The following is a 19,861-nucleotide window of genomic DNA, read 5'->3' on the forward strand; positions in this document are numbered from 1 at the left end:
GCGCAGGCCTGCTCGCGACGAAGCGCGGCGAGCAGGCGCAGGGGAAGTCGGTAGAAGGGTATGCTCAAGATGAGTCGCCAGTTCTCCTCATTGCCGCCGGAATACAGCTCCTCGCCATCGCCCCACCCCTGGAGGTCGGAGGACAGTGTGGGCGGGCTGGCGACGCCTACAGACCTAATGCAGAAGGACACGGTAAGTGGAGGGGGAATAGCTGCCCGCGGCGCTGTTCGCATCACGCTGTAGGAAGACGCCTTCAACAACAACCCTTTAGCAGTTGTTTAGGGCGTCTGAGGTCAGCCTCTGCGGGAGGTGGAAGCGATACGCTGCTGCTGCAGAAGCGGCGCTTGGCAGCGGGACGCTGCCTGGGGGCGGCGCTTTAACGCCTCCCCAGGTCAAGCCAGATGGGCCGCAGAAACGGCCGTAGTTTCATAGCAGTGGAATCATTTCATAGAAGTGTAAACACTGATACTTCCTACCACCACTATTGTTAAATAACTTTTCCTTCATTTCCTTAAGACTATGCGAACAGTTCGGATTGCACTTATGCTTCTGGTGGCTTAAATGCATGGATATGAAAATTCATATACATAGTTCCTTCAATTTTCCTCAAACACCAGAGGGCAGCTAACAGGGAAAGAGCAGTGAAGAAGTTTTACCCTCATGAGTAACTGAATTTTGTAATATTTTCATGAAAATTGTTCCTCAAGGTTATAAATACAGCCACTTCCATATGGCTTGCATTAACAGTAAAGCTGTTAACACTTCCAAAACAGGAGTTTTTGCCCTTTCTTGGATGCTTAGTGGATATATTGCAGTATATTACTGGAGCAGCAGCATGCAGGAGGTTAAGAGCCTGCATCTAATCTGAGGAACTGGTTTGATTCCCAGCCTCTGTCAGCTTCTGAGCTGTGGGAGGCTTATCTGGGAATTCAGATTAGCCTGTGCACCTCCCACACACGCCAGCTGGGTGACCTTGGCCACAGCTCGAGGCCCTCTCAGCCCCACCTACCTCACAGGGTGTTTGTTGTGAGGGGGGAAGGGCAAGGAGATTGTCAGCCCCTTTGAGTCTCCTGCAGGAGAGAAAGGGGGGATATAAATCCAAACTCTTCTTCTTCTTCTTCTGGTTTAAATGCAGTTATAAGAATCAAAATATGAAGTTCCATCACCTCCCCCTGCAAATAAATTGTAAATGTTTACAATTGGCCCTCTTCCAAGACATCGCTAAAAATAATGCTGCCAAACCACTTTCACAACTGTTTGCAAGTGGATTTTGCCATTCCGCACAGCTTCAAAGAGCACTGAAAGCAGTTTGAAAGTGCATTATTCTGCATGTGCGGAATGAGCCAAAATGAATTCGAAAAATGCTTGTTTAGTGAGTCTGAGGAATACACTTGCTTACCTAATCTCCTTAATGAAATATTGGTGTAAAGTACTTCAGAATAGCATTTTCCCTTGTTTAGAATATTCCCATAATGGGGATAAATAATAATTACAGTCTTCATCTTTTTTTTTTAGTTCACAAGCTGGTTTGCAATTTTTATAAATATATTCATAACCTAAAGACATGGTTATACATACTATATTAAATTCCAATTTAATGGTGCATCAATGATAAAGTCTTTGAATTAAATGACTGTTCTGTTTCTTGTTTTATAAGAATGGGTGTGACTAAAATTAAAACAAAACTCATTTTAAACTGTCTCTGTCATACACACGCACATCCAAGCACACGTGCACAAGCACACAAAAATAAACGAAAGGCACGGTTGAAATAAATTCAGGTCTTACATTCGCTGAAATAGCAATGCTGAGGAAATGCTTTCCATTCTCATTCAAAACGATCACGTAATTTTTACTGCTGTTGGTTTGTATTGCCCAGAAAATAAAGGTTTTTGCCATTAAAATGTTCTAGATTCTAAGTGGATTATGATCAAAGCAGCAGATCACACACACACACACAGTGCGAGGAAATTAACAGTGTTGAGAGGAAAGGTATGGAATAGATGAAGGGAATTGAGGATTAAGGGTTTAGTCACCTGATCTTGGAGTAGAAAGGTCCATTGAGCAGAAGAGCTCAGTGACACACATTTACCTCTAGTAGAAGACAGAAAATGCATCATGGGACAATATCAACAGAGAGGTATCCAGAGATATTGAACACTGGCTATTTGGAGAGTGGGCAAAAAGGGACTCTCAGGGTTATGCAGTGTGGCCCTTAATCTCTCAGGGCAAAGAGATGTCCTGCTTTTCCAGGGTAAGACAAAAGAAAGTCATCCATCAGAATGGTTTGAGTCATTAATCTTATGGTTGAGGCATTAGCTTGATTCATCAAGCTTGGGAATGCCTGAAGGTGGGAAGAAACTGATGAAATTGCAGTTTGTATAACAATGACAATGTAAATGAGGTCATCATTGAAGACAGATGAGTCAGATGAAGAGGTTTTGGGGTTAATACCTTACTGGCAGGAGCACTTGAGGTAAATACATTAACTAGTCCTTTGCGTTCAAGGGGTGGAGATGGGAAATGGCACCTTCCAAGGGACTTGTGTTTTCGTAATTTCCAAGGGGCTAATGTTTTCTTAACAAGAAATGTGTTTTTCTTAATCTCTTTAGGAAGTGTGTGTGACAGGTATTTTTCATGGGAAATACAGGCGAGGACAATTTCAGACAAGATTTTACTTTGTCCTTGTGGATACATTAGCCAGTGCAGAGAACGGGCTCCCATTTTGGAAAGGGACTGCTAAGCACCCCAAGGGTTGGTAGGATGGGTAGATGGGTCTAAAAAACAGGGTCGCCCTAACCCAACATGACTCAGTCTGGTAACAACTCCTTCTAAAAAAACTTCAAGGATTTCAACAATTTCTTATGAAACAAATTTCTTAATCTTCAAAAAGCAATACTCTCAATTGATGGTCCCCAACCTTAGAAATACCCAGCTGTGTTTCACCAGGGCTGGAGATGACCTCTACTTTAACCTGAAATGATTTAATCCTACTTTTTACACATTTCAAAACAACACTTGTTCCTCAAAATTCAACTGACAGTTGAGAAGTTGGGTCCCCAGTAATTACCAAAAGGACTTTAATTAATTCTATTGCTTCCTAAATTCTCTGTGGACAACAAGCAGCCAGGAGCAGAACTACTTAGCACAAAAGTGGCAGGTGACAAATGTTCCTGTTTGTTTCTGAACTAGCTAGAGGCAGAGGTCTACTGGGGGGATGGATGCAACTTCATAAATAAACTCCTGACTTCAGTCCTATCAGTGCTAGGTTGATCCCTTTTCAGGGCAACGGAATCATGGAAACTATTGATTATCTTCTTGTAAAACAGATGGCACAGATTGAACAATAGAAAGTGTAACAGCACCACCATACTAGCATTTCTGCTATAAATGCAACCCTGGGAGCCAATTATCAGAAACAAAGTTTGCAACTGGGATGCTGATCTTAGTGATGGTGGCGTTACTGGTTTTCAGTCGTGTTGTGGGAAAGGTTCATGTTTCTCAATGCGTTGCTGTGGATAGCTCCCCCATTCTTCGTATGTATCTTCAGCCAGGAGATCTTATCATTGGTGCTATTGTATCTCAGACACTTTTTGGCTCAGATCCTAAAGACTTCAAGTGCCAATCACATGGGATGCTATCTGAAGAGTTTGTGTACGTAATTTTTGACTTCCTTTCGTTGTACCATGTGCATACTTTATACTTTCTACCTGAATAATCATATAGGTTACCTTCACATGTTTTCGTTTCCATTCCTAGAGATTGGGTCAGACCCAGATCAGCACCACCATTACACGCAGAGACATATCAAAAGAGGAAGGATGTCAGGCAACCACAGGACTTTCTCTAATAGAAGAGGTTTCTCATGATCATAGGCAACTGAGGAGTTGGTTGTTGTGATAGTTTGGTCCCCAAGTATGTAGTGCTTCGAACAGGAATGCTTAATGCTACATTGAATAAATCAAAATTATCCATCACAACTTCTGCCCATTGGACTGTCTATTATTCATCATTCAATTTATTACATTAATATTAATGCTCTATTAATCAATATGGTTATATTGACAGAGTTCAAGCTTGATATGTTTGTTTAATCCAGTTTTCATTTGAATATACATAGATCCCTATCGCTATATTTTAAAATATGATCTTTTCTGGAAAAAGCAGCAAACTGCACAAAAATTGATTTTAAATGTTCCTTGTCCTCCCCTTAACCTTTAGTTAAACCATAAACTAAAGGCATTTGTTTAATGTTACACTAAAAAAATATACTCATAGCCCTAAAAGATGGAAAATGCAGAGCAGATGTTGTATCAGTTTTATAAATAAAGTGCCCAGCTAGAATTTTCTTGGCACAGGATAGCACCAGTACTAGTCTTGAATTTAAACAGTTGAATGGTTTGGAACTGTTTGTTCAATAAGAGCGGCTTAAGTTGCAGACATGTAAGGTGAATAATATCTTCTTAACAGTAGAGAACTGTATTGGAGAATTCTTTGTTCTTTTTTGAGGAATATCCTAGTCCTTTCTTTGATAATTGTGACTTCTGACCATTAGGTTATCTATTTTTTGTCTGCTTCATCCAATCTATTACATTAATATTAATGTTCTATTAATCAATATGGTTATAATGAAAGGCTTCACACTGGATATGTTTAACTAATTCAGTTGTCTGTTGAATATTCATAGATCGCTATCTCTGTATTTTTTAATGTTGTCTTGTCTGGAAAAAGCAGGAAACTACACAAAAACTGATTTTAAATATTCCTTGTCCTCCCTTTAACCTTAAGTTAAACCATAAATTATAGGCATTTATTTAATGTTAAACTAAAAAAAATACTCATAGCCCTAAAAGATGGTAAAATGCAGAGCAGCTGTTGAATCAGTTTTACCAATAAAGTGCCCACATAGAGTTGCCTCGGCACAGGATAGCACCAATGCCGGTCTTGAATCTAAAACAGTTGAACTGTCTGAAACTGTTGAATAACAGTGGCTTAGGTTGCAGAAGTGTATGGTGAATAATATCCTCTTAATATCCGAGAGCTGTATTAGAGAATGCTGCTCTTGATCATTGTTCTTCTTGAAGAGTATCCTAGTCCTTTCTTTGATGATTGTGAACCAGCCTGTTTTCTGAATTTGGGGATGTTGGCTTCATAACAGCGGCATTTATCCAATTACAGATCTGCGTGTGTGGTGGCCTCCCCTCCTCAGTCTCCTCAGAAAGGGATGGATAGGTGGAGTGGGATATGTGTTATTATCAGTGATTTGAGGTTCTGTCAGATGCACCTTCTGTGTATGTGTATGTTCACTGCTACACATAGTCCCCCCCCCACCTCCTAGCCTTCTTGCTGCGTCAGGAATTTGATCTGTTTTGGTTATGAATTCTTTTTGTCATTTTCTTGAAGGAAAAATTTATTGAAGGAAAAAAGATGTTTATTTGCTAAGAAAGAGCTGTGCTTTCCAGAAGCACAGACACATAAATATCAGAAACAAGTTAAAAGAAACAGAACCAAGGGCTAAGGTCTATGAAATACTGGGTTTTCCTTCCTTGGAAAGGAATGGACATAATCAAACTAAAGCTTCGCATTTGAGTCTTGTTGAAGCAGCCTTCATGTTTGCTTATTTACTTGCCTTTGACCCCTTCCGCACATGCAGAATAATGCACTTTCAATCCACTTTCAGAATTGTTCGCAAGTGGATTTTCCTATTCCACACAGTAAAATCCAGGTCCAACATGCATTCAAAGTGGATTGAAAGTGCATTATTCTGCATGTGTGGAAGGAGCCTTTGCCTTTCACATCCTTCCAGAGCGGGTTTGAAAACTTTTAATTCTTTCCTTCACAGTGAGTAGGGTTTCTTTTTGCCTGCCCTGAATTATGCTTGAGTTACACATATGCTGCCCTGTACCTTTATGCATTTGTATCAAGTCAGGTATCAGCCATGTTTATTGCCCCAGTCAAAAACTAGTCTCTGGCTCATTCCGCGCATGCAGAATAATGCACGTTCAAACTGCTTTCAGTGCTCTTTGAAGCTGTGTGGAATAGCAAAATCCACTTGCAAACAGTTGTGAAAGTGGTTTGAAAATGCATTATTTTGCGTGTGCGGAAGGGGCCTATGTTTCCGTTACTTGGCAGATGGGAAAACAGTCCACCTTATCCTGCCTTTTTGTTTCCACAAAGGGGAACCAATTTATCTCATTCAAGGGTTTTATTTGCAGAATTCCAGTGTGAAAGCATATTTAAATCTGATGCTGGGGATGAGAGCCATGATATAATTGAAAGAGATGACTCATTTCTCTAATCTGGGGTAATAACAATGTTGTCAGTCAAGCTTACGCCAAATATGAACCATGTTCAGGTATTACATACATACTTACTCCAAATATAAACCATATTCAGGTATTACATACAACCATATTCAGGTATTACATACATAGCTAAGGCTTGAATAATAATTGTCACACAAATGTTGTCTGGAGATTTCACAGTGCAATATCAATAAAAGCAGTTATATGGCTTAGTGGATTTATTTTTTCAAAGGAAAGAATATCTTTATGGTGCAGCCTATAAATATTTATTGCAGGTTCATGCCTCAGAACTACCAGCATATCCTCGCCCTAGCATTTGCTGTCAAAGAGATCAATGAAAATCCACACATCTTGCTAAATCTCACCCTGGGGTTCCATATCTATGACAGCAATTTGAATCCAAGAGTGACATATCGTGCAGCCCTGCAACATATTTCCCCAAGGAACAGATTTGTCCCCAACTACAGGTGTCATATCCAGGACAATGTACAAGCAGTTCTTGAGGATATTAATTCACATGATTCAAAACTTGTTCAATATCTTTTTAGCATTTACAAGATTCCACAGGTAGGCAATTGGGGTAGGATGCACAATTTAACCAGTTATTTACCTGCACCATTACACCTTTTTTACATTATCATGGTCTGATTGAATCTGTTTTATTAATAAGAAAATATGGTGTAAGCATTCCTTGAAAGATTGTTTCCTGCCTTCATACTTCGTCATGCTAATATTCCTCTCTGGAGCAGTTCAGAGTGTATGTTATGAAGAGAACTGTATTTTTTTAAAAAATAAAGCATTCCTTAAATATATTATCAAGATTAATTTAAATACTGTATGTAGTTCATACAACAGTAGATACATTTCTAAATTGATCAAAACTCTCTGAATGGTTCACTTTTACACTAGTAGCCTATTCTGTTTTAAATCATGTAACAATGGTAATTAACAGTGCCTCAGTGCATTAACATCAGCCATTTTCTGGAGATGTGAAAGTAGTTTTTTTGAAAGCAGTGTGTTGTCCTAGCACACTACTAAAGATATTACAGAAGTAGCATCACGTCCAACAATGAGCTCCCACTTCAACAGAGTCATGAAGCAGAATTATAATGAGGAATACTTTGCATTCCTCTTGCCTTCCAACCCCCATAAGGGGAAGTAGGATGTACCCATTGCTTACACTGTGTATGAATACTCATATTCTAGCTTGCTGTGGTTGCTAAAGGAAATAAGAAGCAAGAAACTGCTAATAGTTCTGGGATGTGGTGTTTTGCCCTTTCTCCCACACTGAGAAAGGCCATCATCTGCTCAATAGTATTGCTACTAGGTTGCGGGGGGGGGATCTCTGTTTCTGCCTACTTGGGACATTAAGACATGGGAGCCTTCGTCAAGGGAGTCCACCATTTTGTCAGATTTATAGCATCTCCTTTGAACATTCCCAGACTGGCAATATGGTCCTGAATTCCATGGTAATGTACAGAAGTAGCTGTGAGTTTAGCCTGGTTTAATTGGTCCTGCAAAAAATTATTGTTCATTTGCTGGCTTAAAGAAAAGCTACCTCTACCTTTCATGATATTGTCTGTCTGTCTGTCTGTCTGTCTGTCTGTCTGTCTATTATATGCCTGCCTGCCTGCCTGTTGCATTAGATTATGTTCTGAAACATTTCTTATAGTCCAGATAAGAAATAATTAAATATAACACCGCACCAAACAGTACCTGTTTCATTTTTAAAATCTTTCTTTAGCTTTTGATTGGTTGTGCTCCTCTGATGATGGATAACACACAGCTCCCATTCCTGTATAACATGGACCTGAATAAAACCCAGAAGTACCTGGGAATTCTTCAATTGCTTCTGCATTTCAACTGGACATGGATTGGATTCTTTACTCTGATTGGTGTGAATTTAGAATGGTTCATGCAGACCATGTTCCCCATCTTTTCCCAGCTTGGCATCTGTTTTGCCTTCATGTATTCACAGTCCAGTATGGAAGGCAATGATTATAAGAAAGGCTATCTGAAAAGCTTTTCAAAACTGTATGAAAAAATGATGGGGAGCAGCGCCAATGTAATTATCTTTGACGGACAAGTTCGTGGCTTTATAGTTGCCAGATGTTTGATAGAATTAACACACATTAAATACATGATGCCAAAACCGAAAGGCAAAGTATGGATTGTAACAGCACACATGGAATTAAAAACATATAACAATATGCTAAGCTTGGATGTTCAAATCTTCCATGGAATGATATCAGTTGCCCTTCACTCGAATGAACTTCAGGGATTCCAAGACTTTTTTAAGAGCAGAAAGCCATCCAGTGCGGAGGGAGATGCATTTCTCAAGGACTTCTGGTCATACACATTTCATTGTGGATTTCCAAATTTGGTTCTGGGCAATGTGCATCAGGCTAATTGCACAGGAGATGAGACCCTGAAGGACCTTCCTGCATTAGAAATGAGCATGACTGGCCACAGCTACAGCATCTACAATGCGATCTATGCAGTCGCTTATGCTTTGCAGGCTATGCATTCTTCAAAAGTTCAAGCAAGGATGCAAGGAGAGAGAAGGAAGTTGCTAAATCACCAACCCTGGCAGGTAGCACATTTCTTTTGTAATCTGGAAAGCAACCTTGTCACAGGCATTTGCAGCATTTCTGTTCTTTCTCCTACACTTGAAACAATTGTTTTATATGCATAATGGTGGAGATGAGGTTGACATCACAATAGTACTTCATCCCTGTGATATTTGTTTGTTTATTTGTTTGATTTCTTATGCCACCCACCTCCAGATGGCTCTGGATGGTTTACAATACATAACAGTTCCATAACATAAAAACAATCATATTGGCAGTGATGTACGTACTACCTGTGAGAGAGTTAAAACTCTGAGGATACAGCAGCCAAACTACATGTTACCCCAGACCCCATTTATAAATTGCCATAAGGGTTCAATCCTCACAGCTTTTTTTGCATTTGAAAATGTGACATACCTGATTTGGCCCTCATGCCAACTTTTGAACCTCTAAACTTTTTCTCTAAGATGAAATTGGCAGGTGTTGGTTGGGCCCATGACTACTATAACATGTGGTAGAGACAACAATTACTTGGTCATCAGTAACATTCTTATATTTAAGTTCATTTCCTAGCTCCTTCATAGTTGCCCTCCCCAGTCTCAATCTCCTATATACCAAATATAGAACAATTTCAGTTTCTTCATCATGAGTCTTAAGGTTGTGTACAGTGAGTACTTTTCTCTTGACGTTGAACTGTAATCCTACTTCGTTGCTTTTTGTTTTAACTTTCATTAGTAATCACCTGCAAAGAGGTAAGGGGAAACTATGGCGTAATCTATTACACTGTAGCCTCTGTTAGACAGATATTCCCCTGAGTATTTGAATTTACAGAGCCCATTTAAGTACATCATGTCACAAAATATCCATGTGTTGGCTAACTCCTTGCCTGCATAATTAACAAGGGGGCCTTTCGAATGCCTCAGTTGGGAAAAATTCCAAGGTAGATCTTCAGCATCTAAATCCAATCCCTCAATTAATGCCTGACCATCTACTCCCACTCTAGCATTAAAATCGCCTACCAAAACAGTGTTATTGGAGGGAGAATTTTGTTTTATTTTTGCTATGTAATCCAGCATTTGCATCCATCTTGTATCCTTTTCCACTCATCAGTAGTGTGTGTGTGGGGGGGGCAGATAGACATTTCAAGTCTTCTATATCTTCCGCCAATAAGGTGATGCCATCTGTATATTTCAAATTGTTGTTCATTCCACAAATATTCCCTCCACCATCATCTAAATCTAATCCAGCTTCAATGAGTGGGGCCAGGATTTTTGAACAATATGTGGTTGCCGCTGTGAGAGCACTGACGGGAGCTGGGCAGCATGTGCAGCTCTGGGTGGCAGTAAAAGAATGAAGGTGGATTGTTTTTTGGGGGGGGTGGAAACAGCTTCTGTGCCACTTTCTCTTGCTTCAGGCCTTTCCTCAAGACGTTTGGCGCTCCACGCCGCCAAGAGGCGCGGGAGGCGCAGGGCGAGTTCGCTCGCGATGCAAGTACGCTAATGGGAGAAGCGGAGGCCGGCGATGGCAGGCGGCTCAAGATGGAGTCGCTTCGTTCTTCCTTCAGCCGCATGCCACGCTGCCCTCCCACCCCTGGAGGTCGGAGGACAGTGTGGGCGGGTTGCGACGCCTCGCAGGCTTAATTTGGTGAGGACACCGTAAGTGGGTGGGAGACAGCGTTCTGGCGGCGCTGGGTCGACCGCCAAGGAAGACGCCTTCAACAACAACCCTTTAAAGGGTTGTTGTTTAGGGCGGCTTGACGCCGCCCTGGGGGGAGGGAAGAAGCGTCAGGTCGCCACTGCTGCGTTGCCTTTTTTGGTGCCCCCAGGCCGTCGTAAAACGGCCATGCAGAAGCGGCCTCAGAGATTCTCTTAAAGGATTTTGGGGTGAGTGATTGGGGGACATGCCCAGCTCTGGGGTTGTTAGAAGTGCCCTCACCTCGAGTTGCAAAGGGAACCATGAGTGGTTGGTGCCCTGTGGAACCCATTTGCCATCCCAGGTGACCTCCATCCTGGCTCAGCCAGCTGGCTGATGCAAGGCAGAGGGGGGATACTGACAAGTGGGGTCTCCTGATATTTATCTGCTGACAGGGAGCTTGCCTGATAACTGGGTCTAAGCCCTTTGCTGTGTTAATGCTCTGAAAGCTGCTGTTGCAATAAAGCTGTGGCTGTTTCTCTCCAACTGAAGTGCTTCTTTGGTTATTCTGTGTTACTGGGTCACCCACTCCCCATTTTTCCTCTCTCCGTTAATCCCTGGCTCTGCAATCTTGTTAAGATTTTGATGGACTGTCTATGTTTCGGAATAGCTCTTCTGGCATTCCATCTGCTCCTTGTGAAATGTTTCTCCCATTTGCTCTCAGTGCACCTTGCCTTGCACTTACAAAAACTGTAGATTCTTCTTCAAAAGATTATTTTTGGAACTGGCTATTATAATTATTTGTGCTTCTGAGGTGCTGGAATGCTGCTTTTAGGCTTTTGATTCTGATTCTTTCATTTCTTGCTTCTTGTTTGTCTTCGATAATTTTAAAAGCTTTATTAGTCACCTATGAAGGTTTTTCATTTCTCTTGGCTTCGGAAATAATCTTTGCACATTCTTTCTTGATAATATCTCTGATCTCAAACCGTATTTCTTCTTGTTCTGGTTCACTTGAACTTAGTAATGCAAGTTCATCTGGAATGTTGCTTAAATTTTATTTTGGCCAAATGAATCAATATGAAATATTTATTCTTTTTTTTTTGGTTGGGGAGACACTTGTCCTATAAAATCCAGCTATATGGGAAGAGGCAAATAGACAAAGCATTGAAAAGTCACAAAGGTTTTCAGCTTCTTTGGCTTTCAGCTATCTCTCCTGACCATGTCTGTAGCCAAAGCAAGCTTCAATGGCGACAAGGAAGCCTGAAGGACATTTTACACAAAAGTCCAGCAGAACAGAGTACTGAGTATCACACAACAATGTAACGGAATGTGTAGCAAACAAATACTTCACATGTATTGTCGAAGGCTTTCACTGCCGGAATATGTTTTGCGTTGTATTGAGCAAGGAAAGTGAATATTTCCTGATGCTGTATAGGCTGGCATCTTCAGAGGATCCTCTGAAGATGCCAGCCACAGATGCAGGCGAAACGTCAGGAGAGAATGCTGCTAAAATACGGCCATGCAGCCCGGAAACCACACAGCACCCAAATACTTCACATGCTTTTCTATTTGTAGATTCTAAAATCTTAATCATGTTGGCCCCTTCCGCACATGCAGAATAATGCATTTTCAAACCACTTTCACAACTGTTTGCAAGTGAATTTTGCTATTCCGCACAGCTTCAAAGAGCATTGAAAGCAGTTTGAAAGTGCATTATTCTGCATGTGCGGAATGAGCCACTGATTCTTGAGTCTAATCACCTTAGCATATGCTGTGACAAAACATCCAAAACAAGATAGCAGCTACAATAAACAATGTGTCAGTTTTAACTTGTGCAAATGTATAGCCAGTAGAGTCAGATACAATCTTCAGTCAAAGGCCTGCTGAAAAACAGCAGCCTTATATGTCTTTGGAAGAACTGCCAGCATGTTGTGAAAGGTGGGTCCTGCAACACAGTAAAGGATGGAACAATTGTCACAAATTTCACAGATCTCCTGAGACCTCATGTTTTCCATCAGAGCTTTGTTTCAATGCTTACACTTCTACCCCTCCTGAAATTATACTGACATCTAAATGAAGCATCTAAGTGAAGCACACATTTCTCCTCCTACATACCAATCACTCACTCTCTCTCCACTCCTTGGCTCCTTCCGCACATGCAAAATAATGCATTTTCAAACCACTTTCACAACTGTTTGCAAGTGGATTTTGCCATTCCGCACAGCTTCAAAGAGCACTGAAAGCAGTTTGAAAGTGCATTATTCTGCATGTGGGGAATGAGCCCTTGTTTTTTTCATTCTCACTTATTTTTGATTGCAAGCTTCTCAGAGTGGGTGCACCATCATTGCAGTCATTAACTTCAGTGTAGAACAATAGTGTTAAATATCTTTATTTACTGGACGACATCAATAAATACACTTGCCGTCCAGTTCAAAAGGCAATCACTTGTATTGTGCTGCTTACGACCATATTGAAATGATATCACTTTCTTAATTTCCTTCCATGCCATCTGACAAAATATTCCCCCTCCATTTAAATACAAGCCTGTTTGCTAAGTAGATTCAAGCCTGCATACACAGAGGCTCATTCCGCACACGCAGAACAATGCACTTTCGAGCTGCTTTCAGTGCTCTTTGAAGCTGTGCAGAATAGCAAAATCCACTTGCAAACAGTTGTGAAAGTGGTTTGAAAATGCATTATTTTGCGTGTGTGGAAGGGCCCAGAGTGAAAAATAATGATATGCACCATCCTTTAAAAAGTCATATTCGTTAGTAGATTTAAATATAGGAAATGGTGGCTGTTGCTTTTGTTTTTGTAATAAAGAGGCAGACTTTTTTATTTTTCAATGTAGCTCCATCACTTTTTGAGAAACATCTCATTTAACAACAGCGCTGGAGATAAGATTGTCTTTGATCACAATGGAGAATTGACAGCAGGACTTGACATTATCAACTGGGTAACATTTCCAAACCGATCTTTTGTTAGAGTGAAAGTGGGAAAGATCCACGCCCAGGCTCCTTTACAGCAAGCACTTCAGCTAGATGAAGAATCCATGGTATGGCACCCCCGATTTCACCAGGTAGGACTGCAAACCAGCCTCTTTAGGATACAGGCTACTGTGGAATAGCAGGGTGTGTGGGTTCAGGGAGGATCTCTCATCATTGTTTGGAAACAACCAACAACTTATGGCATGATGTAAGCTCTTATAAGACATAAGAATTTCAAGCCATTGTATTGTCGAAGGCTTTCAAGGCCGGAATCACTGGGGTGCTGTGTGGTTTCCAGGCTGTATGTCCATGTTCTAGCAGCATTCTCTCCTGACGTTTCGCCTGCATCTGTGGCTGGCATCTGTGGCTGGATGCCAGATCCTCTGAAGATGCTAGCCACAGATGCAGGCGAAACGTCAGGAGAGAATGCTGCTAGAACATGGACATACAGCCCGGAAACCACACAGCACCCCATTTCAAGCCATTGTTCCAAGACTAAGGCTTGGTTCTTTTGGTTTAGGTACAACCTGTTTCTTTATGCAGTGAGAATTGCAGTCCTGGATATAGAATAACAAAGAGGGAAGGGGAGCCCTTCTGCTGTTATAACTGCAGCCAATGTCCAGAAGGGACAATCTCTGATCATCAAGGTAAGAGATGTACACTATAGATTCAGATCTGTTGGCAATACACTTAGAGGAATGTGCCTATAACAGAAAGAAAATGTAAAACATAGAAAAGAGGATTAGATGACAAGTTACAACGAAACTGCGAGCTGGCAGCAAACATTATAGGCACATGGAATACACCACTCAGTTCCATACTGGTTTCTTATTCTAACACTGTATCAAGGAAGAATACACACTCAGCTGGCAATGCACAGTTGCCCTCTAATGTAGATGGCAGAAAAATGTACTGTATGTTGAGAGATGCAGAAAACCCAAATGAAAATAAGTTTACAAATAAAGTTTGCAATCCGATGGAGAACTCCTTTGAGTAACAAAACCCTCTTTTAAAAAATGTTTGACGATATTTCTCATTGTTTGCAATCAACTTGCAATCTGGCTGATGTTCTCCAGTATTAGATATTAGTTATGCAAAACGTATTCCAGCTGGTTTGTTTAATTTATGAACTGAGCTCAATTTCTATTAAGTTTAGTGCACAAATAAATGAACAATATGGGCAGTTTGCTACACTTAAAAGACTCTTCTTCTTTTGCAGATATGCCTGACTGTTTCCAATGCTCACTTGGACATTTTCCACACAAGAACCAGAGCTATTGCATTCCCAAGATGATCACCTTCTTGTCTTATGAAGAACCTTTGGGAGCTGTTTGTCTTTTTGTTGCTCTGACTCTGTCTTTCACCACAGTCTTAGTACTTGGAATATTTATAAAGCACCACAGCACACCCATTGTGAAAGCCAACAACAGTAAGCTGACATACACTCTTCTCAGTGCACTTCTGCTCTGCTTCCTCTGTGCCCTGCTATTCATTCGCAAACCTGGAAAGATAATGTGTCTCCTTCGCCAAACTGCCTTTGGCATCATTTTCTCCATTGCAGTTTCTTCCGTGTTAGCAAAAACGATCACAGTGATTGTGGCTTTTATGGCCACGAAACCTGGAAGCCAGATGAGGAAATGGGTGGGGAAAAGGCTGTCTGTTTCCATTGTTCTTTCCTGCTCTTTGATTCAAGTTGGTATTTGTATCATTTGGCTAGTAAATTCTCCTCCTTTCCCAGATGTTGACATGAATTCAATGGCAGAAGAAGTTGTATTAGAATGTAATGATGCTTCTCCTACTATGTTTTACTGTGTCTTGGGCTATATGGGCCTCCTGGCTAGTGTGAGCTTCCTGGTGGCTTTCATTGCTAGGAAGCTACCCGACAGTTTCAATGAAGCCAAGTTCATCACTTTCAGCATGCTGATCTTTTGCACCGTTTGGTTATCCTTTGTTCCAGCCTACCTGAGTATCAAAGGGAAATACATGGTGGCTGTTGAGATCTTCTCTATCTTAGCCTCCAGTGCTGGCTTACTGGGCTTTATCTTTTCCCCCAAATGCTACATTATTGTGCTTAGACCTGAACTGAATCACAGAGAGCAGCTAATAAGGAGAAATCAATGAACTTGTTGGATTCACCTGAGTTATATTGTAGTTTCATAGCAGTGGAATAATTGCTTAGAAGTGTAAACATTGACTCTTCCTACCACCACTATTGTTAAATAACTTTTCAGAGTCCAAAGTTCCCTCATTTCCTGAAGTCTAAATGGACAGTTCAGAATATACTTATGCTTTTGGTGGTTTGAATGCATGGATATGAAAATTTATATACACAGTTACTCCACTTTTCCTCAAACAATAGATCACAGATAAAATGGGAAAAACAGAGGGAAACTAACAGAGAAAAATCAGTGAAGAATTTGTATCATGACTAACTGAAGTGTATAAAGTGTTCATGAAAATTTTTCCTTATATGGAAGAGAGGGATTCCCTTGCATTCATTTTAAGAACATAGGAACACAAGTTGCTGATTAAATGGATGTATGAATATTTTATGGTGCAATATCAGTTATTCTGTTACCTGAAATGGTGGTAGTCTATCCCTTTTAAGGTGAGTGAATTAGCAAGAGTAAACTCTTTGACTCAGCAAAAGGTCAGGCTAGCTTGAGATCTTTGTTGCCTATGTGTAACAAGGTAAGCTTTTGCAAGGCAATCTGCAGGAGAGCAAATAAAGTTTAACAAATTTTATTAAGAGATAATTGGGGCCCAAAAGCATGCAATGATCAAGGCAGCAGATCACACACACACAGTCCAAGGATATTTGCAGTGTTGAGTGGATAGGTATGAAATAAATGAAGGGAATTGGGGAGTAAGAGTTATTGTCACTTGGATTTTGGAGCGGAATAGTCTAATGAACAGAGCTGAGTGACCCACATTTAGAAGAAAGGACAATGCATAATGGGACAATATCAACAGATAGAGAGGTATCCAGAGATATTGAACACTGACTACTGGGAGAGTGGACAAAAAGGGACTCTCAGGGTTATGCAGTGTTGCCCTTAATCTCTCAGGGCAAGGAGGAGTCCTGCCTTTCTGGGGTAAAAGAAAAGATAGACATCTACCTGAATGGTTTGAGTCATTAATCGTATGGATGAGGCATTAGCTTGATGGACCACGCTTGGGAATGCCTGAAGGTGGGAAGGAACTGATGAAATTACAGTTTCTAAAAAAATGACAATGCAAATGAGGTCATTGTTGAAGAGAGATGAAACAGAGGATGAAGTTTCTGGGTTAATGCCCCACTGGCAGGAGAACTTGAGGCAAATACATTAACTGTCTTCATGGGTGGATAGTCCACGACTGGAGATGGGAAGTGAAAGCTTCCAAGGCAGAGGTATATCTAGGGAAATGTAGCCCTTTGCAAAATCTGAGTTTTTCACAGAGGTGAGGGGGTAGTTTGGGAATAAGATAGGTAACTGTGAAAAGGGTAATATCTGCCTCTCTTGAAGAATAAAGATCCAGAAACAGAGTCCAACGCCTGCATTGCGGCAGCCAAATGGTTATCCTGCGTTCGAAGTCTCCAAATCTCGGTCTCAAAAGCGCCGAAGTAACACTGAGCAAAACCGGCAGCGTTAACAGCGCTATTCACTGCGTGTTCCAGTTTTCAGCCATGACAAAAGAGTTCAATCTTCCATGACAAAGGGAACACTTGTCCTCCAGGAGACAACAATAGGATGGATGTTGAACTTGGCTTAGTGACTCAAAGCTGGGAAACATTAAGGCTGTTTCCGCATGGGCAAAATATGGCGGCCTGGGGACGGCAAAAATGCTGTCCCCAGGCTGCCATTCGCACAGGGGGCGCAGCTGCATCGCAGCCGCGCCGCCTTCGCAACGCCCACCCGTCCCCACGCCGGCATTTTCCCAAAGCGCTGGGAAGCGCTCTTGTTGGGGAAATGCCGGCTGGAAGCTGCTGCCGTGTGAACGGCATGCTTCCCGGCGCTTCCCCCCCACCTCCTCGCTTCCCTGCCCAGCTCTCAATATTGTGCTGCGCCTGGGGACACGCCCCTCTGCTCTGCTTAATCTGGAAGCAGGCGCACAGGGCAGGAAAGGCGTGTTCCCCAGACCTCTCAAAGCATGCCGGAGGGCCGGAGAGCAGGCATGCGACTGTATGCGACGGGCGCTCGGTTCTAAATCTGGGTCCGTCCGTGCGATCTGTCCCATAACATCGGGTCAGCGTCGAGTACGCTGACCCGGCCTCTTCCGCATTCGTGCAGAAATGGCCTTAGTGATTGATTAGATTTAGGGTGGAATTGAGGAAACCACAATTCTAGGGATATTCCAATTCAAAGTGAGGTAGTGGTTCCCAAGACTAAGGCAGAAGGACTGATGGGATTAGAGAAGAAAGAATTTGGTAATTACTGATACAATCAAATCTGACAGTTTTGATTGTATCAGTCTATCTGGCACTTCACATATCTTTTGTGAAGAAGAAAGTAGGTAATCTGAGTACAAGTGCTTTTTTTTAGGGCTTGGCCATTGCTCTCCAGATAGGAAAGATGTAATTGGCTGTTTTTCATTCCAGTGGGGGACCAAGGAGTTTGTCCATACATACCCTTTTCCTATACACAACACACAGTACAAAGCTGGAGATGGAATCCATTTTAACCTGTATTGCCAGAGTACCTTCACGGAGGACTGGGGAAGCACTGCTTTCCTGCCTCACCACTGGTCGGTCTTGTAACAGTATGACCCTATTTGAAAATCATTTTTTTTTACACATTGAAAAACAAAACATCTTGCTCAAAATTTAACTGAATTTTCCTTTAGACAACTCAATACAGTGCTGGAGATGGCATCCATTTTAAACGGAAACGATTTCATCATACATTTTACACATTTAAAAACAACACTTGTTCCTCAAAATTCAACTGACAGTTGAGAATTTGGTCCCCCCTGTAATTACCAAAGGGCTATAATTAATTCTCTTGCTTCTTAAATTCTCTGTGGAGAACAAGCAGCCAGGAGCAGAACTGGTTAGGACAACAGTGGCAAGAGATAAATGTTCCTGTTTGTTTTAGAACTAGCAACAGGCTGAGGTCTACTGAGGAGATTGATTCTACTTTATGATTAAACTCCTGACTTCACTCCTATCAGTGCTAGGCTGATCCCTGGTCAGTGTAATGGAATCATGGAAACTATTGATTATCTTCTTGTAAAACAGATGGCACAAACTGAACAATAGAAAGTGTTACAGCACCACCATAGTAGCGTTTCTTCTATAAATTCAACCAGTTATCAGAAACAAAGTTTGCAACTGGGATGCTGATCTTAGTGATGGTGGCGTTACTGGTTTTCAGTCGTGTTGTGGGAAAGGTTCCTGTTTCTCAATGCGCTGCTGTGGATAGCTCCCCCATTCTTCGTATGTACCTTCAGCCAGGAGATCTTATCATTGGAGCCATTGTATCTCAGACACTTATTGCCTCCATTCCGAATGACTTCAAGTGCCAATTACATGGGATGCTATATGAAGAGATTGTGTATGTTAATTTAAGACTTCTTTTTGTTATACCATGTGCACACTTTCTACTTTCTACCTGAATAATCATATAGGTTACCTTCACATGTTTTCGTTTCCATTCCTAGAGATTGGGTCAGACCCAGATCAGCATCACCATTACATACGTCATTCAATTTATTACATTAATATTAATCAATATGATTATATTGACAGAGTTCAAGCTAGATAAGTTTGTTTAATCCAGTTTTCATTTGAATATACATAGATACCTATCTCTATATTTTTAAATATTCTTTTCTCTGGAAAAAGCAGTAAACTGCACAAAAATTGATTTTAAATGTTCCTTGCCCTTCCCTTAACCATTAGTTAAACCATAAACTAAAGGCATTTGTTTAATGTTACACTAAAAAAATATTCTCATAGCCCTAAAAGATGGTAAAATGCAGAGCAGATATTGAATCAGTTTTATAAATAAAGTGCCCAGTTAGAATTTTCTTGGCACCGGATAGCACCAGTGCTGGTCTTGAATTTAAACAGTTGAATAGTCTGGAACTTTGTTCAATAAGAGTGGCTTAGGTTGCAGACATGTAAGGTGAACAATATCTTCTTAACAGCAGAGAACTGTATTGGAGAATTCTTTGTTCTTTGTTCATCCTTTCTTTGATAATTGTGACTCAGCCTGTTTCCTGAATTTGGGGATGTTGACTTCATAAAGTGGTATAAATCCATAATACAAAGCCTCCCCTCCTTAGTCTCATCAGAAAGGGATGGATGGGTGGGATGGGATATGTGTTTGTGTGGTCTGGAATCTCTGAGCCTTCCTCTACCACTTGTTATTGGGCAAGCCATTTC

The 19,861-nt window shown here is 41.2% G+C and overlaps 1 protein-coding gene across 1 annotated transcript; it reads left to right on the forward strand.

Annotated features, from left to right (window-relative positions):
- Window positions 1–69: 69 nt before the first annotated feature.
- Window positions 70–15,719, forward strand: LOC125444225 (vomeronasal type-2 receptor 26-like). Its single transcript, XM_048516658.1, has 7 exons — window positions 70–192; window positions 3,551–3,654; window positions 6,581–6,872; window positions 8,050–8,898; window positions 13,359–13,586; window positions 14,015–14,141; window positions 14,714–15,719. The coding sequence occupies exons 1-7, from the start codon at window positions 70–72 to the stop codon at window positions 15,613–15,615; spliced, it is 2,625 nt and encodes an 874-aa protein (XP_048372615.1). The 3' UTR covers window positions 15,616–15,719.
- The last annotated feature ends 4,142 nt before the right edge of the window (window positions 15,720–19,861 follow it).

The sequence above is a fragment of the Sphaerodactylus townsendi genome, linkage group LG15 (genome assembly GCF_021028975.2).
Source record: "Sphaerodactylus townsendi isolate TG3544 linkage group LG15, MPM_Stown_v2.3, whole genome shotgun sequence".
In the NCBI taxonomy this organism is placed as follows: Eukaryota; Metazoa; Chordata; class Lepidosauria; order Squamata; family Sphaerodactylidae; genus Sphaerodactylus; species Sphaerodactylus townsendi.

Excerpts from the sequence above, each read along its gene's own strand:
- LOC125444225 (XM_048516658.1), top strand. The coding sequence starts at position 70 with ATGAGTCGCCAGTTCTCCTCATTGCCGCCGGAATACAGCTCCTCGCCA. Across the intron at positions 3,655-6,580 it reads ATGCTATCTGAAGAGTTTGT|GTTCATGCCTCAGAACTACC; the intron begins GTACGTAATTTT and ends TATTTATTGCAG. Across the intron at positions 6,873-8,049 it reads GCATTTACAAGATTCCACAG|CTTTTGATTGGTTGTGCTCC; the intron begins GTAGGCAATTGG and ends ATCTTTCTTTAG.